At 49.6% G+C, this 26,371-nt stretch overlaps 1 protein-coding gene and 1 long non-coding RNA gene across 2 annotated transcripts; one reads left to right on the top strand and one right to left on the bottom strand.

The window, feature by feature from the left end:
• The first annotated feature begins 832 nt into the window (after nt 1–832).
• SERINC2 (serine incorporator 2) lies at nt 833–8,001 on the top strand. Its single transcript, XM_015883718.3, has 10 exons — nt 833–893; nt 3,300–3,461; nt 3,607–3,794; nt 4,116–4,195; nt 4,329–4,466; nt 4,557–4,726; nt 4,807–4,897; nt 4,969–5,104; nt 5,290–5,499; nt 5,993–8,001. Exons 1-10 carry the CDS (start codon nt 855–857, stop codon nt 6,129–6,131), a joined length of 1,353 nt encoding a protein of 450 aa, XP_015739204.2. The 5' UTR covers nt 833–854; the 3' UTR covers nt 6,132–8,001.
• A 6,595-nt stretch (nt 8,002–14,596) lies between these two features.
• On the bottom strand, nt 14,597–15,447 carry LOC146758122 (uncharacterized). Its single transcript, XR_014935112.1, has 2 exons — nt 15,114–15,447; nt 14,597–14,993 (listed from the first exon to the last, which is right to left on the bottom strand). It is a non-coding gene; the product is annotated as an uncharacterized LOC146758122 (long non-coding RNA).
• Between the last annotated feature and the right edge of the window lie 10,924 nt (nt 15,448–26,371).

Genomic DNA, 26,371 nt, shown 5'->3' on the forward strand with positions numbered 1-26,371 from the left:
GCCTGTGTTGGAGGCATTTGGGCAACACTCCTAAAGATATGCCTTAATGTTGGGTAGTGGAACAACTGGTAGACTGTGGGTCCCTTCATATCTCCTCTCCCCTCCCCTCCCCTCCCCTCCCCTCCCCTCTCCATTTCATCCCATTCTGTTCCATTCCACTTCACATCTCCATCTCTTTTTCTAACCTTGTATTTCCTTCCCTTTTCTCTTTTTCCCCCTTCTTTTTCCTTCCTTCCTTCCTTCCTTCCTTCCTTCCTTCCTTCCTTCCTTCCTTCCTTCCTTCCTTCCTTCCTTCCTTCCTTCCTTCCTTCCTTCCTTCCTTCCTTCCTTCCTTCCTTCCTTCCTTCCTTCCTTCCTTCCTTCCTTCCTTCCTTCCTTCCTTCCTTCCTTCCTTCCTTCCTTCCTTCCTTCCTTCCTTCCTTCCTTCCTTCCTTCCTTCCTTCCTTCCTTCCTTCCTTCCTTCCTTCCTTCCTTCCTTCCTTCCTTCCTTCCTTCCTTCCTCCCTCCCTCCCTCCCTCCCTCCCTCCTTCCCTTTTCATTTCCTTCCTCTTCCATTTTCCTTTACCTTTTCTCCTTATCTTCTCTCTTCCTCTTACCTTTACTTTCTTTTTCTCTTTCCTTTTTTCTCTTTCTTCCTTTTTATATTCCAATCTTTCCCTCCCATTTTCACGCCCAGCACTTGCACTTGCACTTCCACTTCCACCACCCCTCCCTGACCGTGTCTCCCCGCACCCCTCATCCCCGGTAGATCCCCTCCCCTCCCGTCCCCGCCCCGCTTTGCCTCCGCCCCTCCAGGAGCCACCTCCCCTCCCCCAACCTCAGGGTCCGCCCCGGGGCGGTGGAGGGGCCGTAACATGGGGGCCTGCCTGGGGGTCTGCTCGTTGCTCAGCTGCGTGAGTGCCTCTGGGGGGATGGGGGACAGTGGGGGGAGGTGGGGGCTGCTTTGGCTCTGAGAGCTGAGGCTGGGAGGGGGAAATCCGGGTTGGGGGTGAGGGAGGCACTTGGAAGAGGTGGAGGCGACCGGGGGATGCGATCCGATGCAGCCGACGAGAGGCGGGGGAACTCCATAGGGATGCCCCGCTTTGTACCCTGAAGGATAAGGGAGCCCCTGGAGGGAATGAAGGACTCCGCTGGGGGGTGTTCCCCTCTCTATCCACTAGGATGCCGGGGACCCCCGTGGGGATTCAGGGGGCAACCATTGCAGGGCAGCCCACAGGCTGGGTTTATCCCGTGGCTCAGGGGCTCGTTTGGGGTTGGGGGGGAGCTCAGAGTATCGGGAGGAGCCCATAATATTGCGGCACCGCTATGGGATGAAACTCCTGTACTGGGAAAAAGCTGGGCCATCCCTTGCACCCACCTCCAGGCAGGATCGGGGCTGTCCCAGGGGGTCGGTGGGTTCAGGGCATCGCAGCCCCAATACTTGGGGCGGATGGGGCTGTGGCTGATCCTGCTACGTGGGTGCTGTGCTGGTGACACAGGTGGGTGCTCCCGATGCCGTGCCCATGACGCACAGCCAGGGCAGGGCTGGGAAACCTCCCTGCCTGAATGGGTGCTGCTTTCACAACTTCTGCTTCCTAGTTTCAGTGGTGGAACTGTCATAACGTATGGCCTGAATGCAGGATGTTCTGTGTGTCAGGAGTGTGGCTGATAACCTTTAAAGCTTTATGGACACATGTTGGAGAAGCCAGGAGTGGGATTTCCACAAGCAGTGTATGGTGCTGACCTAAATATGGATTTTTTTCCCCTCCAAATAAAGCATTTTGGCCCAGGCTGTGGGGACAAGGTAGATTCATGTATTTATAAGGTCCATATAGGTTTAGGACCCTGCATTCGCTGTCAGTATGGCCATGGGGCAATGCTGGCACCTGCAAGCTGCCCACTTCCTGAGCCCACACTGACCTCATGGTTTAGTACTGATTAACCTGCAGGGTCATTCATTTAATGGGAGATAACAACCGGTTGCTTGGCATTGCTGTGGGCTGACTCAGTCTATGCAGCCTCAGGGGTACTGGGGTAAGGGCAGCCAGAAAGAAGAGGTGTTGGGTTGTTGCTATTGTGGTAGGTTGTTGGTGGGTTGTTGGGTTGCTATTGGGTTAGGACTGCAGACTGTTTTGTGCTGTTTGTGCTCCCTTAGCTGTTGTTCCACGTGAGCCACGCTGGCAGCACCAAACTCTATTCAATGAGGAAGTCAACAGTGAAACCAGAGGGATTAATCTTTAATCTGCAGCAGCAGAAACCTGACGCTTCCCCATCAACATGCCACCTCCGTGCTGTGGCTGCTTCCCTTTACATGCTGTTTCCATACTGCAGGATGCTGCCTGCTCCCTTGGATGTGGGCTCCTCAAAACCTCATACGTGCAGCGTATTGATGTACCTATCCCAGGGAAAGCCAGTTTAGGGTCATGTCTTAGTGGACATAGGGGTGATGGGTGACCCCCAAGTTCAGCAGAACAAACTTCACATTTGAAAGGCAGAAAGAGCAGTTGAAAGGGAAGAAAAGGAGCTTTGCAAGCAAAATAAATCAATGCCGTGAGCTTACAGATAGAAGGAAAGCAGCTCATTGAGGACCAGAGAGGGGGACAAATGGGGAGATGCAGTTTTGGGTCCTTGGAGGCACCTTGCTATGGTGCTGGGATGGTGGTGGGGCTCCCACCTTAGCAACTGAAGGGAAACCCAGGAGACACATGATTCCCATTTTCATCTCAGATATTTAACTCAGGACCTTTCACTTTTATGGCACAGGAGAAGGTCAGTGGTCCAGAGATGTGGTTTCTAATGTTATTTATTCTCCATCTTTATACTCTTATAGGAAACGGGTTTTGGACATGGCCTCACAGCTCCATGGGGGTGATGAAGGCTGAAAATAGTCCCCATTCTGAACAGTCACATTCAGAGCAGGTTGTGGTGGCCAGGGCTGGTTGCTGGCCCTCTCTTGCCCCATAACCAGCGTTACAGCCTGTTTTAATGCAAAACCCTGTGGTTATTCTTCCTCTATGTCAAGGAAGAATGGCTGTTTTGGTGCTGCTTGGAGCTCTCCCAAACCTTGCAGACATTAAATAGGTGCATGAGTATCCCGATTATTGAACAATCTAATGGGAACAACGTTTAGAGGAGCAATGAAGTCAAACTTGGACCAGGGATACAAGCAGCATTTCCACACTGCTCCTGCCACTGTGGTTTGTTGTATCCAGGGATTTGGGCAGCTGGGACCTATAGGGATACTGTGCCTCAGTTTTCCCCATCTGTAAAATGAGCCCAGCAGCTGAGTGCATCCCACACCCCCTTCCCATTTACTGCAGGTGTCCTGCCTGTGTGGATCAGCACCATGCCTGCTCTGCGGCTGCTGCCCCTCAACCAAGAACTCCACCATCTCCCGACTGCTCTTCACCTTCTTCCTCTTCCTTGGTACGCTCGTCTCCATCATCATGATCATCCCTGGTGTGGAGAAGGAGCTGCACAAGGTAATGCTGCTGCCTTCAGGGCAATGGCTGGACTCGATGGAAGGGGTTAACTCAGGATGGGTACATGGAGCTCTTTCAGAGAGTGAATTTTCTGGGACATGTTGTTGCTTCTGATGCTTTTTTCCCCATCTCCTCATCCTTTCAGCTCCCAGGTTTCTGCAGGGGCAGCGACTCAGTGCTGGGGGTCCAAGCTAACGTTGACTGCAGTGGTTTCCTGGGCCATAAGGCCGTGTACCGCATGGGCTTTGCCACAGCTGCCTTCTTCTTCCTCTTTGCTGTGCTGATGGTGTGTGTGCGCAGCAGCAAGGACCCACGAGCTGCCATCCAGAATGGGTGAGTGTGTCCCCATGCTTGGCTGGAAGCTTAAATGGTCTCCATCCTTTTTTGCCTTGTTTTGGGTGTAGGGTAAAGTAGAAGGCAATTTGAGCTCACTTTTAGGTCTTGAGGTCCTCTGACTTGTGCTCCAGAAGTGTGTGCAATGTGCTGTTGTGGTGTGTACAATGTGCTGGGGAATTTGAAGTGTCTGCTGGGCATCCCTCTGACACTGCTCCACATGGGGTGCCCCCGGTCCTATCCAAGGAACCAAGCATCCCTGGCGTTGGGAACTGCTGGGGGTTCCCATTTTCATACCCTGACTCCTTTCACTTTTCTCAGCTTCTGGTTCTTCAAGTTCCTGCTGCTGGTGGGGCTCACAGTGGGAGCCTTCTACATCCCTGATGGCTCCTTCACAACAGGTGAGGGGCTGTGGGTGGGCATGGGGGTGCCCATGGGGTTTGTGCCCTCCGTGTCCTCACACTAAGTGCTGCACTGATGCACCCCACACCATTGCAGTCCCATTAATGACCCACTTTCCTCTCTCCACCCAAGTTTGGTTTTACTTTGGCGTGGTTGGCTCCTTCCTCTTCATCCTCATCCAGCTCATCCTCCTCATTGACTTCGCCCACTCCTGGAACAAGCTGTGGTTGCACTATGCAGAAGAGAGCAATGCCAAGGGCTGGTATGCAGGTGGGTGCTGTGCCTTAGGGATTCACATGAGGCCAGCTGTGATGCTCGTGGCCCTGCTCCAGCCCTTTCCCTTCTCCCCTTCCTCCTCAGCCCTTTGCACTGCCACCTTCATCTTCTACGCCGCCTCCATCGCGGCCATCGCTTTGCTCTATGTCTACTACACCAAACCCCAGGGCTGCACGGAGGGCAAAGTCTACATCAGCATCAACCTCATCCTCTGCCTCATCGTCTCAGCCATATCCATCCTGCCCAAAATCCAGGTGAGGTGTTGGGAGAAAGTGGCTCTGCTGCCTTCCCTCAGTGCAGGGCTCAGCTCTGAGCACCTCTGTGTTGTTTGCAGGAAGCCCAGCCACACTCGGGGCTGCTGCAGGCATCTCTCATCACCCTTTACACCATCTTCATCACTTGGTCTGCCCTGGCAAATGTCCCCAGTAAGTACCCTCATTGCCCTGGGGGGTGCATGGGGTCAGGGATGGCACTGACACCTGTGAACACCCCCCAGCCCAGGAGTGTAACCCCACACTGCTGCTGAGAAACAGCACCGGCTCAGCTGCAGCCCCACAGATGCTGACAACATGGTGGGATGCACCGAGCATCGTGGGGCTGGTGGTCTTCATCCTCTGCACGCTCTTCATCAGGTGAGGCCGTGACAATGCCATTGTGGTCTGCGATGCTGGGACCCCGCAGGGTCCTGCACACAACTTTTAGGATGTCAGGAGGAGTTGCATGAGCTGCATCTCCCAAAATGCTCTGCTGCTTCAGGGACACCCTGTAGGGCAACCCCTTCCCTGACTGATCTGCCCATCCATCTGTCTGCTTGCAGCATCCGCTCCTCAGACCATACCCAGGTCAATAAGCTGATGCTGACAGAGGAGAGTGGAGCTGGAGCTGGGACTGAGGCAGCAGCAGAGAGTGGGGTACACCGTGCCTATGACAACGAGCAGGAGGGCGTCACCTACAGCTACAGCTTCTTCCACCTCTGCCTCCTCCTTGCTGCCCTCTACATCATGATGACCCTCACCAACTGGTACAGGTGGGCAGCGCTTCTGGGGACTGGTTATGACCCTGTCCTCTGTTCCTTCCTTCTCCGGGATTATCACTGCTCTTGGGCTGGGCACGGGTGCTGCAGTGGGTCTGTATGTGAGCAAACTGAGTAACCCATCAACATTCATTATTTGGAGGCATTCAAGCACCCAATGGATGCACTCTGGTTGGGTCTGAGTTCACTGGGTACCCTCTTGCAGCATTCCTTCAGCTTGCTGTACTCCCCATAAGCTTGCAGCATATCCCCTCAACTTGCAACATCCCCTCTGCTGCAGTATTCCCCTTCAGTTTACAGCATCCCCCCATTTGCATCGTCCCTGCTCTGTTTGCAGCCCTCCCTCTCTTCTTGCAGCATCCCCCCTGTGCCTGCAGGATACCCTTCAGCATGCAGCATCCCCCTTTGCTCACAGCTGCAGCACCAGGGTCTCATCCCCCAGCACACAGCACAGACCTGAGTGCTCCCCTCTTGTTTGCTGTTCCAGGCCTGATGACAGCCTGCAGGTTCTGCACAGCCCCTGGACAGCCGTGTGGGTGAAGATCAGCTCCAGCTGGGCCGGGCTGCTGCTCTACTTGTGGACATTGGTGGCCCCCCTGGTGCTGCCAGAGCGGGATTTCAGCTGAGCACTGCTTCAAGGTCCCCTCTTTGCCCAGTGCCTTACACCTAGACTTGAGTTTTGCACATGGGTTTGTGCCTTCTTGCACGTTTTCCATTATAATTTAAAAGGGATAAAGTGCCAAGCAGGGACAATCAGCGAGAGAGCTGAGAATGACTTGATAATGGCTGTGAAGCTCTTCTGCCCTCTGTGCTTGTCTAGTGCCTTCAGCAGCACCTCCAGCTCCTCCTCTTTCAGTGTTTGGAGGGGGGTTGCACAGGTTCCTGCCTGGCTTGGTGCCCTGGGACTGTGGTACCTTTTGGGTGGTGACAAGGAACCAGAACCTGGCATGTCCCCAAGGAGCCCTGAGGACAGCTATGCTGGGGGCTGAGTGTTTGCTTGTGCCCCCCGAGCTTTGGTGGCTGGGTGGCTCCTGCAGGGCTCCTCCTGCCTCCTGAATAAAGTTCTGTTTGGAAAAAAGCCCAGACACACTTGTGTCCTCTTGGGATCTCTCATCATGTGTGTGCATGGTGGATGCACATTGGGACATCACCTGCATTGTGCGTGCTGCATGCTTGTATCCTGCACTCTTTGCTCTGTGTCTTGCATCCTTTCTTCTGCATCCTAGAACCCTTCAGCCTGCACTGTGCACCCCAGGACTTCATCCTGCAGCCCACATCCTTCATCCCTGCATCTTTCATCCTATACCCTACATTCTTCATTCTGCATCCTCCTTCATCTTGCATCTTGCATCCTTCCTCCTGCATTCTGACATCCTTAAGCCTGCATTGCACACCCTGCAGCCTGCATCTTCCATCCTGCACCTTGCAGTCTTCATCCTGGATCCTTCACCTTGTGTCTTGCATCCTTCATCCTCCATCCTAGCATCCTTCATTCTGCATCCTAGCATCCCACAAGTCATGTCCTGCACCCCTCATCTTACATCTTGCAACCTGCAGCCTTGCATCTTTCACCCTTGGATCCTTCATTCTCCATCTGAGCATCCTTCATCCTACTTCCTTTTAGCCTTCATCCTGCATCACCCATCCTCTTGTATCCCGGCACCCTGCACACTCCACCCTGCATCCTTCATCCTACGTCTTGCATCCTGCATCCTTCTCCCCAGCACCGGCGCATTGCAGGGTCCCGTTGGTAGCCACGAGGTGGTGCTGGCGGCACGCGCCCCGCGTCCTCCTGCAGCTGCAACCCTTCAACACGCATCCTGCACCTCTTACCAGCCCTCCTGCACCCTCCATCCCGCATCCTTCACCCAACACCTTGCACCCTTCATCCCTGTACTGTGTATTCTGCACCTTGTGTCCTGCACTCTGTCATCCATCCTGCAGCTTGCATGTTGTGTTCTGCATCCTGCACCCTGCATCATGAATTGGGCAGGCTGCACCTTTTGTCCTTCACCCTGCACCCTTCAGTCCGCACCCTCAAGTCTGCATTGTGCACCCTGCATCTTTCATACTGCACCTTGCAGTCTGCATCCTGCATCACCCATCCTGCAACCTCACCATGTACAACGCGTCCTGCACCCTTTGCCTCATGTCCTGCATCCTGCACCATGTCACTCATCCTTCATCCTACACCCTTCAGTAATCATCCTGCACTGTATATGTTCATATGGCTGTGTGAGCAGAGCTGGGCTGTGCTCCTTGGTCAGCAATGGGGGCAGGTGAGCTCCTCCAGCTCCCAGCTGTATTGTGACGTGCCTTATGTATGTCCCCATGTACACCACAGGCAAGTGTGAATCTGCAGGAATAACCCATCAGCACTGATCATTCCCATGGGTTTTCCTGGGGAGATTTGAATGGCACATAGCGCTGCTATGGATTTATTCCACTTACGTCTCGTCTCCGTTATTTATCACAATACAAACAGGCTCTACTCTATGTTTTCTTCATGTAACAGTTCTAATTGCTCTAATTACTCCAATTCATCCTCCCTGGGGGGGTCACATCATGAATTATGGCCTGGGGGGCAATGAGAGTAATGTGAGAAACTGAGGAAAACTCTGCTGTTTGCTTCAGTAAAGGTGGCTGTGACTGCTGCCTTGCTAAATTCAATGGGGTAAAATAGATCAGAGAGGGGTCGGGGCTATAATCCCACAGGGGTGTCACCCTCCTTTGGGTCACAGAGGAGTTGGGAACCTCAGTGACATCACCTGAAGGCTGCAGGGGCCCTCATGCCCATGGGGTCCCAGGCAGAGCCCCTGCAGCAGTGATTCATTCTGTGCAGTGCGTGCTCTCTCCTGGTTTTATTTTATTCATGGGATTAACACATCGGGCAGCAGCCCGCCTGGCTTTTGCTCTGAATAGGAGGGGAAAGCATTTCCATAATTCATTTAAATGAGGCACCCGGGGAAATCCAAATTGGACTTCCAGTGTGTTCACGGTGCCACACAGAGCCCTGCGATCCGCAGCCGGAGCCATTAATGCCTCCCAGATGGACCACAGAACATCTATAATTGATAGCGGAGCAAGCCATGGCCCAGCCTCCAAAGCAAACAGCTCCTGCTCTGAGCAGCTCCTGCACCCCACATCCCTGAGGCAGGGATTTATTTGGGGCCACCTTCTCCCAAGAAGCCCAATGGAGCATCCAGGGGAGCACTGGGGTGAGAGCAGCAGGAGGAGGAACCCAGAGATACATTAAATCACAGCTCTTTTCTTGCCTTGGGGGTGAGGGGTGGTGGTGAGAATGATGGTGTTTGCAACAGCCCCTTTTTGCTGCTGCATTGGATGTTCTCCAACGCAGAAGGCAGCAGCTCTGGGGCCAGTGACAGCCCACAAGCTGCACATCCCCCTGCTGATCCCTGTGCTGCTTCTGTACCTCCAGCATCGCTTTGAAGAGCAAAGAAAGGATGAGAAGGAAGGCAGGGGAAAAAAAAATCAAGCTTGAACCCTGCTGCTAGAGCAACATCTGTATCTATAAATACCAGTGTGAGCAGGAACAGGCTGTAACTCCTGCAGCTCCTGAAGGCAGCAGAGCCTCCTCGCCCCAGCTAACCTCCTTCCAGCACATGCTCCTGTAATGCACACGAGTCACTGCTGCACAAAAAAAGCCCCTTTAGCTCACTGTTACCTGCTTATGGCTTTCCCAAAGCTCTCATGTCCCACATCCCCTCCCTGTGACTCACTGTCCCCCAGCCCTATGTTCACCCCTTTGGGTGGGGTGGGCTGAGCTTATCCACCCCGTGCACACACTTTGCTGATGTTTGGACCAATGTTGGGTCTGTGCTGATGGTGTCAGGCTGAGGCTTTTTGGATCCTAAACTCCAGGCTTAGGGTCTGGAGACATACAGCCAGCCTTGGATGACCCAAATCAGACAACACTGAGGTCATGAGGGGATGATGAGCTTGCTGGGATCCCTCCATTCCCCACGTGCTGTTTGAGTGAGGGAACACACTTCTCATCACATAAACCCATCTTCATCCCTCCTCCATGGCAGGAGGCAGCACAGCACATGCCCTGCACTTATGGACATTTCCTTTCTGCTTATCCAGCTAAAATACCTTCCTCCAGACAGACCCCTGCCCCTCTGCCTGTCTGAGCTACCTGGCTTTCTGTGGTGCTGCTTTTGAGATGCTTTTTGTCCACACAGCACCGCTGTTGTGCTTTATTTCCAATATGATCTATGCTTTCTGTGTTTGGATGTGGGCCACGAGCATCCTCTCCAGCCTGGGGCTGAGCACAGCATCATTTGGCTCAAGGAAGAGGGGCTGAGCTCTCCCAGCTCAAAATATCCCTTTGGGGCTGAACAACGAGTGGAGACATTTGCTTCAACAGACGCTTGCACCTTTAGCTCTATCATTCAGCTGGGTCCCATTTGCAGGGTGTTTTTTTTTGTTGTTGTTCTTTTTGGCTCTTTTCCACCCAAAATGCCGGCAGAGAAACAGCACATCACATCCCAACCTTGCAGAGCCTGGGCTGCCTCCAGATCCTGGAGAAATCCCATCCTGGAGCATCATCCCCTGCTGCCCAGCACATAGGTCTGCTCTAGGTGTTTATGTCGACAGAGCTGGGTGCTCCAACATCACTCTGTTCCATGGGGTTTCCTTGGAGGCAGCTCTGAGGCTTTTTCCCTTCCTCCTCCTCCCCCCTTTTTCCTTTTAATTCCCTGTCCTCCCTTTGTCAGCCCCTCCTGTCTCTGCAGATGGGGATGTGCAGCTCCCCATATCTGCAGGGACTCTCCAACCCCATGAGTGCCACCCTAATGGCATCAGCACGGTCATGACTGAGGGAAATTAATGCCACAAAGCAAACATTGTCCTCCATTCCACACTTATGACACCAGAGAACTGCAATGCAAGAAACCATTTGCTCATCTCAGTATTCAGAAAGCAGGAATCCCCCCTGCCAGCTTTGCTGGGGATGCAGCTGGGATGTGCATGCAGGCTGCAGCTGGGTGCTTCCAGAACCTTGTAGTTCAATCCCTGCACACTTGTACTAATAGATGGCTTTTTCTGCACTGAAAAGTCTCTGCTGTTGCTCTGAAGAGAAGCTGCAGGTTGTACTCTAGGGGTATAACATGGTGCATGGCAGTGCCCACTGCTACAATCCTACAGCCTGGATTTGCAAAAGGATTTAAGGGCTTAGCTCCTGCTGGTCAGGCACCCAAAAGTGCCTTTGAGGGCTTGGGCATGAGGACTGATTTGCAACTTGGCAATCTCATTTAGTTGCTGGAAACAGCTGGGACCTGAGGACAGAAGTGGTTTCCCTTCACAGCTCTGCACAGTGTGATGCCCATGGGTGCTACAGTGAGCTGGGACCTGGTGCTGGTGGCTTTGCATTGGTATTCCTTAGTGGCAACCTGTATCATGGAATGGAATGGAATGGAATGGAATGGAATGGAATGGAATGGAATGGAGTGGAATGGAATGGAGTGGAATGGAATGGAGTGGAATGGAGTGGAATGGAATGGAATGGAATGGAGTGGAATGGAGTGTAATAGAATGGAATGGAATGGAACAGATAGAGTAGAGTAGAGTAGAGTAGAGTAGAGTAGAGTAGAGTAGGGTAGAATAGAATGGAATAGAATATCCCCAGTTGGATGGGACCCACAAAGACTATTATGTCCAACACTTGGTTCCAAACAGGACTACCCAAAATCTCAGCCGTATGCCTGACAGCTTTGCCTTCTCTATTTTGGGATGAGACTTCTAGTCAAATTGCCAAAAGACCACAGAACTGAACACACATTTTGTGCTGGAGATCATGAAAGCCCCCAAATCTCTGCTGTTGGGGCCTGACCCTGCAGGGCCTGAGCAAGTAGGAGAAACAATGAAAAGAAACAATGAAAGGAGAAGGAGAAGGAAAGGAAAGAGGAAAAGAAAGAGGAGAAGAAAGAGGAGAGGAGAGGAGAGGAGAGGAGAGGAGAGGAGAGGAGAGGAGAGGAGAGGAGAGGAGAGGAGAGGAGAGGAGAGGAGAGGAGAGGAGAGGAGAGGAGAGGAGAGGAGAGGAGAGGAGAGGAGAGGAGAGGAGAGGAGAGGAGAGGAGAGGAGAGGAGAGGAGAGGAGAGGAGAGGAGAGGAGAGGAGAGGAGAGGAGAGGAGAGGAGAGGAGAGGAGAGAGAGAAGAGAAGAGAAGAGAAGAGAAGAGAAGAGAAGAGAAGAGAAGAGAAGAGAAGAGAAGAGAAGAGAAGAGAAGAGAAGAGAAGAGGAGAGGAGAGGAGAGGAGAGAAGAGAAGAGAAGAGAAGAGAAGAGAAGAGAAGAGAAGAGAAGAGAAGAGAAGAGAAGAGAAGAGAAGAGAAGAGAAGAGAAGAGAAGAGAAGAGAAGAGAAGAGAAGAGAAGAGAAGAGAAGAGAAGAGAAGAGAAGAGAAGAGAAGAGAAGAGAAGAGAAGAGAAGAGAAGAGAAGAGAAGAGAAGAGAAGAAGTGATAATCAGTGTCACAGCCTTTTTTTACTTCCTAGGAAATCTGACTAAAAATCTCCTTTGTTCACCACATATTTTCATGCTCTAAAGCACTTTGAATGTAAAATTTTTGAGGGTGAATCATATTTTTTGCTTTAAATAAAACTCCTTCCATACTGCAGAATGTGTTTGTCATTGACTGTGTGACTTGTGTGATTGAGCAATTGTTAGAAGGAATGAAGAAGCCAGTAATTACCCTGAAACTCCACCAAGGTGTCCTTTATTGAGGAAGCTGCCTGCATATCCTAGCATCAGTTCTGTGGCTGATGGGGCAAAGATTGTGGCTTTCCACAGCCTACAGGGCTCTCAGACATGGAGTAATTTAATCACAACTGAGCATCCCTCATATCCCAGAATACAGGTATAATTTGCCCCTGCTGTGCTGAAGCTCAAGCATGCAGCTCACACAGCCCTGAGTACATAGCACAGCCAAAACCAGAACTGAAGTGTCTTTGAGAACACGAAACGGGATATGAGGTGTAATCCTGGTGGCCAGCAGGCCTCAGAGAGCAGGGATTTTCCATGGACACCTGCTGGGGAGATGGAAAAAGGAACGTGGGGATCTCCCAACATCTTGTGCAGACAAACAGACAGATGTTGTGCACAGACCAGGCCCCATTTTCATGACTGTCCCATGAGGCAAGTGGAAAACAAAGCCAAAAATATCTCTGTTTGCCAATGGAGGGAGCATAGTGTTTGCATGGGGAACATCTGGAGCAGCAAACAATGCCTGTGATCCCTGGGGGCAGAGTGATCTGTGCCAGTCCATGCCATGTTGTGCTCTGGAAGGAGAGGTCATGGGGACCCCCTGGAGAGAATGGAGATCATCTCCAAGAAAAGAGAGTGACAGCAAATGAGTGGGGCCTGCTGAGGTCTTGGTAGCTCCTCACTGCTTTGGGATAATATCTGGAGCTTATTTTGTCTGGTGAAGAGGAGTCCAAGATGGGACCTTCCAGTAGCCTCCAGCTCATTGAAGGGCACAGTAAAATGACAAGTGGTGGAGCCCAATTCTTCTTGGTGCCAGTGAAAGGTGAAACAGATCAATGGGCACAGGGCTGGGAGGTTTGGGAGATCCTTCATGGGGGGTCTGATGGGAACAGCTCCATGCCAGGGCCCTGTCAAGGCTTGGTTGGACAAAACCATGGGTATTCTGTGCTGGTGAAGGTGATGATCCTGCTCCACAGCAAAGAAAAGACTGGAGATCTCCTAATCCCCTTCAGCCAGTGGGCTGGGGGAGGACACACGGACCTATCCAGGAGGGTGATGGACATGGAAGAATTCATAGAATCATAGAATCATGGAATGGTTTGGGAAGGGAGGGAATGGAAGGGAGCTGTAAGATCCTCTAGTTCCAACCCCCTGCTGTCTGCAGAGACATCTCCCACTAGACCTGCTAGTTCACAGCCCCATCCAGCCTGGCCTTGAACACGTCAGAGGTGGTGCAAACACAATGTGTTCCGGTGTCTCACCACTCTCATAGTGAATAACTTCTTCCTAATATCTAGTCTGAGAACCCATAAAAGATATATAATGGCAAACAGAAATCTCCTCTTCACCCACCCGGTTACTCCTCACAGCCCCCAGGCTCTGCAGGCACTCAGGATTTTGCCACCATCCTTCCTGGGTTGTCTTCAAGGAGATGTGGCCCTGCCATGGGTCCTGCATGACGTGGGTGTCCCCCACATCCCTTAGGATGCTGACGTACCCCACGCAATGCCACATTACTCCTTCCAAATGACATCCTGGTTTCCCTCTGGTTTACTCTGCCTTTTGTCACTGACATATTTACAAGATACTAATGACTCCCATTTGGGGTTATTCTTGGAGCAGGGCTGCCAGCGAGCGGCCAGACCTCAGAGGTGGCTGTGCCAGCACCACGCCATCACCAGAGTGGAAATGGAGCAGAACCCACTGCTTTTAACAAGCTATTGGAAAAGCAGTTGCTTTTACCTATGATATTATTCCCCCTGCTTTTTTCTGCTCCTCAAGGGACCATTCTGCCGTGCTGTATCACAACTGCAGATTGGAGAAGGCTGCATTTGGGGAAGGCATGTGCATTTGGGTGACCCTCTAAACTTTTTCCTTCTCTGTTATAACAACATCTTTCCTCATGGCAGAGCATGGACCAAGAGATGCATGGAGATGGAGGGGATTCTATTTGTTGCCCTGTGGAGGGGACAAGGAACAACGTGCACAGCTGTTTTGCCAAAAAAAGGAACTAAAAAGCACGTGTCTCTGTACTGTCCTTCACCATATATCTCTTTTTCTCTCCATTCTGCTCTGCCCATGTGCAATCTGCCTTTCCACAAACTCTGCTTTTCCATGAAGCCTCTGGGGGAATGGTGAGGGAGCTGCTCTGGTTTATGCACGTGCTGAGGTCCTCGCTTATGGCTGGGTTAAAACCTTTGCTGTTCCTTTTCCTTTATCCATTCCCCACATCCTCCAGTGGGACTGGGGAACCTTTCCAGACCGTGAGGAATTTTCCACCTAAACACCATTCTGACCTACAACTTTTCTTTTTTTTCCTGTTGAAAACACATAAAAAGCAAATAAATACAACCTTGAGCTCTCAGCTTCCAAAACAAGAGGGACTTTTACCCTGCTCATTGAGCATTAGTGAATATTTTTAATCAAAAGCCTTTTCTGCAAATAAGCACCCCCATGATCTGTCCTGAGGGGACCATCCCTGAGTTTCCAACCCCCTGACGAGGGCTGGGAGCCAGCAGCACATCAGATTCCTGCAGAGCCTCTCAGCTTCTTCAAACCACCAACACAAAGGAGGGACGCCAAGGAACCCATTGGACCCCGCCAAGCAACACTTGGCTGCCAGAGATGGCTGAAGGCTGAACGCGCTTCTGACGGTGCTGTTGGCAGCTCTGCTTCCCTGGGCTTTGTGGAGCCATCCTTGGAAATGCTGTTGCTGCTTAATAGCAAACATGTGGGCATCCTCACTCCTTCCCCCTCCGGTGCTGGTCTGCAGAGAAGAGTTGGAGAGAATGGTGAGGTTTCATCCCTCCTCCCTGGTGAAGGGGCTTATCCCAGCATGCAGAGTGCATGGGGCTTTCAGCAGATCCCCTGTGGCCTTGACACTAACCTGGCAGGTAAAGGGACTCCTTCAGGACAGATGCAGAAGGTTTGGCATCCCATGGCAGGGCTGAGGGCAGCTATCAGTGTAGGAGATGGACCTCCAGAGGCTTCCCTTCACATCCGATCTCCTGCTTTACTCACTGCTGAGTCCATTGCCACAGGTCTGGGAACTCCAGTCATAAGGATGGGAAGATTCCCAGGAAGGCTGCTCCCATCCCAGTGGGTGCCTCACAGATCCTCTGGCAGTGGGGCCCATGGAGCCATTACAGCCATCTGAGGTGTGAAAACTGGCCTTGGTCCCACCAAACCAGCCCTGGCAGCTCTCATGGGCTGCTCTCCATGGATGAGTCTGGGAAGTTCACACTGCTGGGTTGTGATGACAGGGGCAGCCTCTAACACATTCCGCCCAATCATTTCTGCCTGTCTGTCCCACTGTGATCCAGATCTTCCTGGCACAAGCTCTGTGAGATGCCACCAGCCCCAGGGACAGCACGTGGGTCCCTTAACTCCATGGCAAGTTCTCAAAAAGGCAATCTGAGCTCTCAGCCCTTCCTCCATCCACACCAACCCACTGTCTGTGGTTAGCCAAGCTGTAGAAGTGCCTCCTTATCTTCCTCTTCACACAGGCAACATTCTTGTCCCAGTACACCAACTGCAACATGCTCAATGGATGCATTTCCTGGCAGTATTTGAAGGAACAGAACTGCAGCTGAGTTCCAGAGGTGAATTTGCAAGGAAGGTCCTTAGTGCAGGAGCGAGGTCACAAGAACACCCCACAGATGAGGGAAAACATTTTTCCTTCCCTGCTTCAGTCACCCTTTGGCCATCCCAGAGGTCACACAGTAGGACAGAGTGCTACAGTTGTCCCTGCAACGCTGTGAGGCCAGAAGGGATAAGGACATCTAACCATCCACAGGGCATGGACTTGGGGTCACAGAAAACTAACTGTACCTACATGGAAGCAGAGAGATTCTCCAGAGCATGAGGGTTTGGTGGTTTCCCTTTGCATGGTGCATGCTTTGCTGCAGAAGAAACAAGGCTGTGGAGCACTAAGAAGGTGATTGTTTTCAAGACTGAGATAGAAGGACACCTGAGAGGGATCTCAGCTCTTCTCTGAGCATCTGCAGACACCTGGTGTGGCACAGAGTCCCATATACAGGGAGTCCCCTATAAACACAATGTGGCTCTGGGCACCACAGCAGGTGCCTGAAGGATCTTTTGCATTGTATCCTTAAAAACTCCCATCACACCAGCTCTCCACCTGGAAAACCTTCATACATCCTTTCTCAATGGGCTGTTGGGTCCATTGTCTTCAATGTAGTCCTGGCATCCCAAGCTTGAATGATTACCCTGGACATGGGGCTGTACTTACATGTTATTGCAACATTGTGCAGGGCAGCAGAGAAGATTGCTATGCTTATGTTCAGAACATCTGCAGAACATGCTGACCATATCCTATAGGAATATAATATGAGATTGATTATTTGATTGGAAGCACAGAGATAAAATATTTAAAAGGTTGTAAAATCTGACCTGATTTGCTGTTTGATTATTGGAAGTGGATTTAAGCCTGGAGTGGCTTATACAAAACCGTAAGTAGCGTAACTAGTAACAAGCGTCAGAGTGATGAGGTTTCATTTAATACTTTGTAATTTGAAACAGAAACTGTTTGTGGTATCTTTTGAGCTAGAAAAGCGCAGAGCGTCTGCTTCAGACAGTTTGGGACGGATGTGCTGGATCTGATGGAAGGGAAGGAACAGACTCCAAGGCCTGAAGTCTGTTGATTTCCCTGCTGCTGTTATTTCCAGTTAAAGTGTCATCTCACTTGAATTTGCTATCAAAACGTTTTTAGACAGATTTGGAAACGTACGAAGCTCAGTCCCATTGCTGTCTCTTACACAGTGTGTTCCATGTAAGGTAGAAAAACCCAGCAGTGTGAGCTCTCGTCTTGCAGCTCCCCCTGCAACAGCTGCCAGAAGGGGGATTTTTCACAGGCTTTTTATTTCCTGGAGAAAGAGCCCATCAGCAAACCCAGCACACCAACACGTGCTGCTCCAGGTGACCTTGGCCACTGCGGTGCTTTCCATCCAGAATGATTCCATATCTTAAGAGGAAGAACAGGGATTCCCATCTCCGATGGCTTCTGCAGGGAGATTAACTGGAGCTAATGAAGAAATGTTGAGCAGTTCCCTCTGAAGACAGTGGAGCTCTTCTAAAAGTCAGTTCATCTCCTGGCATATCCTTCCAGGCTGGGCAGATGAGTCCCCATCTGGAGGTGCCTGCTGGTTCCTTACAGGCTAACCAGGGAGTTAAGGTGATATTTAGAGATTAAAGCTTGCTCAGATGGCTCTCACTCCCAGAGTGTTTCTGTGTTACAAGTTTTGGCACATGGATTGTGTGTTTTCCAGTCTCTGTTGTCTCAGAGACCCAAAGCAGGGAGCAGAGATGCATCCAATGCATCACTGTGGGCAGATGAAGGAGAGCTGGGGGTGTGATCAGCAGCGTCCTGGAGGAGGCTTTCTTAGGAGACATGGGGAGGGTGAAGTGTGTGGCAGGCACTTAGAAAGGGAATGAGTGCCTGGAAGAAGGGTTTGTTGAAGTCAGCCTGAATGTGTCTGGGATCCATTTCATTGGGTCAGACCGTGAGTCAAGACTTCAAACTTGGACAAAGATAATGGATAATACAAAATGTCTGGCAAGTGAGGACAAGGTCATCAGAGCAAAACTCATCCAAAATATGCCAGGAAATGCATGTCCTCATGCATCCATCAGTGAGAGCAGAAAAGAGCCTCCATGGAGATGTGGAAGACCTTGGTCAACTGTCATCTGTCCTGTGCTAAAGCACAAAGACCTGAAGGTGGTGCTACCACTGGAACAGTCACCAGCAGGAGGAAAACCACTTGGAGTTTTATGCTCTGAGCAGATTTGCAGCGTGGCAAAAATTCTCAGTATCTGTGAGTCACATCAGGACAGCAGCAAGGGTTACGGATGCGGAGCTGTTTGCAGATCTAACAGGGCACTTTCACTTTGGCAATGCTGATTTCTCTGCTGCTCCCCAGCACCCAGAGGATATAATATGTCAAACTGAAGGTGTTTGCAGATGAGAGATAACAACTGTTGAAAAAAATGAAATTAAGTGCCTTTAAAAGTGTGAGCTGAGGCGCAGAAACAAAACAGCTGTGGCTGCAACACCTGGGAGTGAGTGTGAACTCGAAGAATGCAGGAGGGAGATAATATCTTGCTGTTTCACCCAGCAACAGCTCCTGGAGGTAAGTTGTCACCCAGCCAGGGAGAAGGAAGCGACCCTTGGAGCTGTACGAAAGCATGCAGGCAGGTTTCAAGAGGTACATGTGGTCTTGCCAGCCCTTTTATCTGTGCTTTCAGTGCATGTGCTAACATTTGCATTCCCAGGGCAGTTACGCCATCATTTAACCCTTCTGCTTTGACTCACATGTTTGCATCCTATCTATTAGCTGGAGAACCATCATTTCCATTACCCAGACAAAGAAGGTGTTTGGGTGGCAGAGGATGCTGTGGCTGCCATGACATGGGACATAGAGTGTCCACCTGGAGCACCAACATTTGCTACAGACCCAAGGGGACACCTCTGGGGGTGACAGCTGTGTTTAGGTGTCATTGTGTGGGGGGATGGCCCAAGCCATAAAGCAAATGTGAAGCTTAAAGTGGGGCTGTGACAGTGGCTGTAGGGATAGTTGAGGAGACCAGAGCTCCTTCAGGAGTGCAGGATTTGGAGTGCCCCTTGCAGTCACATTGCCTATCTGAAGGCATTAGTAGATTTTCTCCCTGTTGATACAGAATTAATGCCTGCCCAAAGGGAACTGGCACAGCACACCCAGGCAGGGTGTTCTTTCACTTTTTCCATGCTGCCCAAATCAGCTCTGTTCAAGACAACCATCCTCTCAAGTGGTTCTCAGCCTCAGCCTTGGCCAAGGGGCCATGCTGCAGCCTCTACCAACAGGAGATGAGTGAGATGAGGGAGCTGGCAAGAAAAGCTTGCATGAGCACAAAGTACTGGTAGACAGCAAAGCTCGTAGCAGCTTTTAACTACAGCATTGAACCTCCAACTCCACAAGGAAACCTCATGGACTGCTCGGGTAGAGGGCGTGGAACAAACCTGGAACATGTAAATGTGGCACATGAGTGCTGTGATGAGCCTAAATGAATGGTGGTTTTGTCAGATGAGTGAGCAACCAGGGGGATGCTGCCTATGACTAGTGTCTCACATCTAATCTGATTCTGGTCCTGGCTGGAAGTACAAATTCTGCTCTAGATGATGAAGTGGAGGCCCATGATATCCCAGTTTGGGATGCCTTGTCTTAGCATGCTCAGGTGTTGTGAGATTGATGTAATAAATGCAAGTGTTGTTTGCAGAGCAAGGATTTGGAAAGGAAACCTTGAAAAAGCTAAGCCCAAGACTGTCAAGAGAGAGGCAGTTTCCTTTCTCTTTTCCTATCCATCACACTTGCCAAACACTAAGGGCAACCCCAGGAGAACATCTTGCTTTCAGGAATGGAAAAAAGAGTTTCAGGTTTGTAAGGGCTCTTCACTCGTTGCCAGAAGAAACAAAGCAATGAGAGGTTTTGACTTTACAGATGTACAAGATACAGAACATACTGCACCTTGAATCCAATTGTGCTAAGAAGCAGTGACAGTGGGAGGGCTCAGGTTTGCAGTGCTGAGTGCTGCGGGAGGGATGGCTTCACTCCTTCTGGAGCTGAGAGTTATATGGAGAGCCAACCCTGAGCTCTGGGATGGTCTGCAATTGGGTCTTGGCTCATGTGATCCATGGACAGATCAGAAAACCAGCAGGGCCCCACTCTCTTGCACTTTTGTGCCAGTCTGAGCCAGGTGAGATGAACTGATGGTCCTCTCTGGTCATGGAGTGCTCACCTTGAGGGTGGTATCATGCACAACATCCAGCCTTGAACATTGCAGCAGATGGAGATGTTAGGGCATGATCATCCCATGTTATCATCCTGTGATCACCCCTCCATCTCTGGAGGTGTCCAAGGCTGGGTTGGATGTGGCCCTGGGCAACCTGATCCAGTGGGGGGCAACCAGCCTATGGCAGGGCTGTTGGAACTCAATGATCTTTAAGGTCCTTTCCAACCTCAGCCATTCTATGATTCTATGATTCTGAAGAAAAAGTTGCTGTTTTCCTTTAGCATGTAACGTGGTAAATAGCACTGGGCATTACCTTACCTGGCCCCTCATGAAGAACCTGGCTTTCCCTGGCAATGAAGTAAAGCTGAATCCACGCGGTGCCCAGAGTTATTTCCTGATATTTACTCCAAAAGAATGGCCTCAAAGATGGTGGTCCTACCACCATCTCCTTGCTTCTACCAGGCGAATGAAACAATGGCACTATCCACTCTGTGAGCAAGAGAGAGAAGTGAACCCTTAGGTTTCATAAATATGAATTTAACAGAAACATGCCTTTACTTCAAGTGTTTATTTTCACAACCCAGTGAGTCAAACAGCCTGAAAGCAGGGAGATGTTTTCTCAGTAGGCTTCGATGTGAAGCAGTCCAAGAATGCTGGGAATCCTCCACGGTGTCAAGTTGGACGTCTCAGCCCTGAGCTGAAGGTCTGTGTGGAGCATCCGCCCTCCACATCTGTTTGGTTTTAATCAGAGATTTATTATGAACAAAGGCAGCTCTTGGAGGAGCTACGCTCCTCTGACATGCCTGCCTGGCCTGCTGGACCAGATGGACAGAAATAGTTTCACATATTAGTCAAATTCTGGAAGGCTATTCACCATAAACTATGGGCAGGCATGAGCAGAATGGACATTATATTGTCACTGATTTATAGATGATCACAGAAAATAAATTCTAGCCTTGTACGGGGATGTTAGCCACTTAAGTTTTGGTATTGATCTCATAGCCAAGAGACTGGAATTCCAGGTTTTTGTAGCCCCAAAGCCAGTAGCAGTAAAAGTTTATATTATCCATGGTGAATTTGTGCTGCATGTTGAATTGGAAAACTGATCTGAGGAGCAGAATAGGAAATTATAGCAAATTCTGACTGATTTTTTTCATGGTCTGATAGTGATTGGGAATGGCTTTAAACTGAAAGAGGGGAGATGGGGGTGCCCCATCAATGGAGGCATTCAAGGCCAGGTTGGATGGGATCCTGGGCAGCCCGGCCTGGTGGGGGCAACCTTGCCCATGGCAGGTAGGTTGGAACTAGGTGTTCTTTGAGGTCCCTTCCAACCTAAGCTATTCTATGATTTTAATGTACTGGTACACTGGAAACCCAAGGACTCATTTCCTAGGCTTGCAGTTGCAGAACTTTGCTTCTAACTGCTTGGTTTTGAATGATAAATATTTAACAAGGTAAACACATCCTTCTGCTCTCATAATTGAGGCAAGACAGATTCCATTCCTAATGATTCCTAACAAAGGGAAAAGCAATTTCCTCCAAGATCAGTGAGAATTCCCAAATCTCCTCAAGTGGAACAAGAGTGTGTGATGAATTGAGTGAGGAACTGATCTAAACCAACCGAGGACGTTCAGCATCTGATGGAAAAAGGAGGGCAGTGCTCATCCCTACTGCATGGCTTCACCCAGGGGGTAACAGAGGGATTTTCCAGCACCAACTTACCAATGGACAGTGGGAAATTATCTGCCTCTGGACCTCATTTCCTATTTGTAATGTGAGGATTATGTTGGCTGGCTCTTAGTTGCTGGAACATTGTTTTTTTTGATGCCAAGATACAAATTGCAACATCTCATGGAAAAAAATGCTTTTAAAGCACATTTGGTGTTGGAAAATGTTCATATTTGAGTTTGGAATTCTCAAATATTGCTTCATATTTTATGAGAATGTTTTCTCATGGTTATTTTTATTAATTTCAAGGGTTTTACCAAACATGTCCCAACTGCTAACAGAGTGATTTATCAACGTGCCATAACCAATATCAAATGAAATAAAGTGCAGACTAAGAGGTACAATCATAGAAGAGGCTGCTCAGCATCCTGCCCATTCATTTAGTTAAATAAAACCACACCAAACAGCTTTGCTGGGCCAACTCCTTGAAGGTTTTATTTTTCACACTTACAACCTGGATTTCCTAGGTGGGAATAAAGGGAGCAGCAGTAACCCCAAGTGCACTCTATTGCAACACATGGGGGAATCACAATGTTTTGATGGTCAGAATTAGCAGGATGGGGAAAACAATATGCTTTCCCAATAACCCCCTCCCCCTCCTTTAACTTTGCTATTAAAACACACTGAATTATTTGGGCTGAAGTTCACACCTTTCCCTCCCCTTACCCCTGAAATAGAAAATCAGCCTGAGGTGGATGATCTGTTATAGAAAAATTCAGCACAAATGATTTAAATTAAAATTACAACTCTAAGAAGCATCCTACAAGGGGACTTTCAGCCGGTCTTAATAGGCAATGATGCTATAGATGGGGCTGGTGAATCACTCCTTTTAACTGCATAACGCTTGCACAATTATATCCAGAAACAGCAATTAAAATGAAAATCAGAAAGGATATAAACTTTGGGCCAGAGCTAATTGAGGCTGCACATAGAGACCAAGGGACCTCAGCAGATTTGCTCATGTGAATTGGTGACATTTTGCTCCCATCCTTGTGCACCCATCTTTTCTTCTTTAGAACAGCCCGAGGCACCACTCACTGAATCCTATTGCTGGGGAAAAGAGCACTTCTTCCCAGCAGAGGGAAAAAAGTCTACATCTCCATTTCATCCTTTACCAGCAGGCAAACAGTTGGAGAGTTTCACTTATATATTTAGGTGTTTCTATTTACTTATTTGTTTGGTTTTGGCCTCTTTCTTAGCAGGTGTTACATAACATCCTGTCATCGGCAAATTTATATGGCAGCCCAGGCAACCAAGAAGCCAAATGGCTCCCAGAGTGCCTTAAGAAAATAATTCTTACCATTAGAAATTGAATTATATAAAAACGAGCCTTTCCTCCCCCTCCAAGTCTTTTCTAAAAATTAACAGACAAACAGTGGGGAAATGGAAGGGTGGAAGTTTTAGGGTATCTACATTGAAGAGGACATCTGGATATGGAGATTCAGACTTCATCTACCCACAGACCCTGGGGAAAACCACAGTTCAGAGCAAGGGGTGAAAACAGGCAGAGGAAAGACTCAACCTCACATTTTCCAACCCCGCTGGGTTTGCTTTCCCCAGGGGGTGAGCAGCTCAGTTCAGCTGACGCAGATGGCTTCCAGGAAGAGGAATGCTCTGGTTTGGATGAGGGCCACATCTTCCGGATGCCTTCGCCTGTCCACACCATCAGCATCTCAGGGTGCGTTTCCATGGCTAACCACAGCACAGGAGATGTGTGAGTTCTGGATCCAGGGAACCTGCAGCCATGTAAGGGTTGAGATGGCATCTCCACCATCCCATAGGCACCCATAAAAGCGATGCAACAGGATGGGGAGTGCTGTCAGGTGGTGTTGCTCCAGGCTCTTCTATGGTGTGGTTTGCAATCATTGAGCATCACCTCCTCCCTGTCCTCACAGCACAGAACATTCTCATAAAATACAATGCTTGGCTGTCTCGCTGACTTTCTTAATGCCCTCTACAAAGGGCATTTATTGAAACATTTAACCCCGCTGCAAATTCTCACCAGGAGGGAAATGATGAAAATTAGCCTCTTCTTGCCTTTTTTTGAAGCAGAAAGCAGCAAAAAAACATTCATTTTCTTTAAATGACAAAAAAAACTCAGCAGTAATGAGGGAGGCACCCCCTTCCTCCCTAAATATAGTAGGATCAAATTAAAAGTCAAGATCTTTGTTGCTGTTATAAATAGCTAATGAAGTGACAGCGTTTGCAGCATGCTGCCAGCCCCTGCCAAGCCGCAGCTCATCAGGAAGTTTCAAAGTGACATGCACCATGGCAGCAACCAACTTCTGTAAGCACAGTCTGGGGAGAAAACAGCGATTATGCAAGAAAACATGGCAAAAACAACCATCTGCTTCCTTTTCTCCATCCGTTTGCCCGTTGGGTTTTTTGAGTCTGTAAGGGCTCAAGTTTTCCACTTTTTCTCCAAAACAAATAATTGGCGCATATATATGTATATATTTAATTATTTTCTTTTTTTCCCAGCAAAGCCTGAGATTATCACATAATCACCTGCTGCCCAAAGGAGGCAATGGCATGGCCAGGAAACCCAGCAGTGCTGGGGAACGAGGTGTCTCTGGACAAGCAGAGCTCCGACCTCTCACTTTCCAGCAGTGTATGAGAACCAATGAACCTTTTCCTTCTCTCCCAAGGCTTGCAATAGCCTCGTATTTAATGTAGCGGATCCAGAGGAATGAATAAAAAAAAGCCTCTGAAAAAAAAAGAAGAAAAAAAAAAGAAGTGTTTTCAGTTTCTGTGCCAAAACATATGTGTTTCGTTATATCTCTGGCTCGCGCATCTCCCATGTGCTGTGAGAGGGGAAGCGAACTGCAGTGATTTCACTGCTGCTCCTTGGTCATGCTCCTGTTCACATAGTCTCCCAGCAGATAATGCTCCTTGGAAAACATCGTCTGTGTCTGAAAGCCACACGGTGAGAAAAGGGAGAAAATCCCCAGCCTTGCTGTTTGCAGGTAGTAAATCCTCACTGCTGGGCAATGCTTGCATTCCTGGGTGCTGTCTGCCTGCAGGGCAGGGTTTTTCCCTTTTGTCCCAGAGGTGCTGGGAGCAGCAAGCAGTGGGGCTCCCCTTCATCAGGCACAGCTGCAGGGAGATTCCTCAGCTTCATTTTCCTATAACTCATATTTAAAGACCAACATATCACCCTGTACACATACGTACACAGACTCAGAGCAAATGAGAAAGTGGAAAAAGAGGCTGTGTTAAGAAATATGAAGCTCAGTGCAGCTTTTTAGAGGATTCCCCATTAAACAGAGCTTGAAGATCCTACAGATAATTCTTACCCATCACCTTCCCCAGGCTCTAAGCCTACCCCAAGGGAGGGGATGGAAGAGGAAATCAACCCCAGTCCCTTTTGCATCTGTTGATCAGCAGAGCAGAGACTCACATATGACCAAATGGCATGTTGACCTTGGCCATGCTGGTGGGCATATTTACAGCTGCAGATGGAAACATGAGGCACTGTGGACATAGATAATAACATCAGAAGACTGAATTAGATGTAGTTTACCTCTAAAATCAACTGAAACTCTTTGGGTGCTGATGGTAACCTCTGAGCTGGGGATGGTGGGGGATAAAGGTCTTGCAGATGAGCTGCTCCCACTCCTGCCCAGTGCAGAGCCCTCAGCCTATCAGCAGTCAATGAAAAACAGAAGCATCAGCCAAGATGTCAGAAGATGGCTAAATGAAGATGAAGCCTCATATTTGCTGCTGCTGTCAATCAAGCTCATGGACATCACGAGAGGCAATGGCATTGAGTTGCTCCATAGGGCATTCAGGAAGAAATTCTTCTCTGAAAGAGTGGTGATGCTCTGGCACAGTACCTGGAGGTGTTCCAGAACTGTGGAGGAATGGCATTGAGGGATATGCTCAGTGGGCATGGTGGTGATGGGTTTACTGTTGGACTTGATGATCTCAGTGTGCCCTGGGATAGTGTTTCTTTGCTCATGAAGCCAACGTGTTGTGTTTGCAGAAGAAACCAGGTGAAGGAGCACCTGCGTCAACTGCTGCATGCTGGGATGTACTCATAAAGATGTTGATGCAATCAGTCTCATTGTGAGACATTTATCCAGTGATGGGCTGTGAACCATCCTGTTCGATCTGCAGAGTGACCTCATGCTCTAAGTGGTCTCCAGTGGGACCCCAGCAGGCTGAGGTACATTTTGGAGGTGAGATTGGAGCACTGCCCAATCCATCCCTTATACTGCTCATGGAACTTCTTGTCCCAGAAGTTGTAAGATGTCTACAGCCATGGATCAAAGAGCATTGGGCAGAACATGGCAAGTGCCATTCACACAGTGGGGAGAGGGGAGCCTGTTTTCTGTGCATCACAGTCCCAAGGGTGCTGGGTGGAGTTGAGGACGCCTCAGCATCAAAACTTGAGTCCAGCTGTTTGTGTCCCTTTATGCAAGCAATGCAAAGGGTTTGGGAGGCTACTCCAATTATTCTCCCCATAATTAAAATGTAGAATTTACTTCTTCTTCCACTGGCCTCTTGCAGGGAATTAAACACAAGATTAATGAGGTGTCTAATGATTTGTGTGGCCCTGCTCAGATATAAAGCAACTGTTTGCTCCTTGTGCGATTGGATGTGTGAGAGCAGCCAGTTTCTCTCCAGATG

Source organism: Coturnix japonica, chromosome 17 (genome assembly GCF_054131305.1).
Source record: "Coturnix japonica strain WE chromosome 17, WE-NBRP24, whole genome shotgun sequence".
Lineage (NCBI taxonomy): Eukaryota > Metazoa > Chordata > Aves > Galliformes > Phasianidae > Coturnix > Coturnix japonica.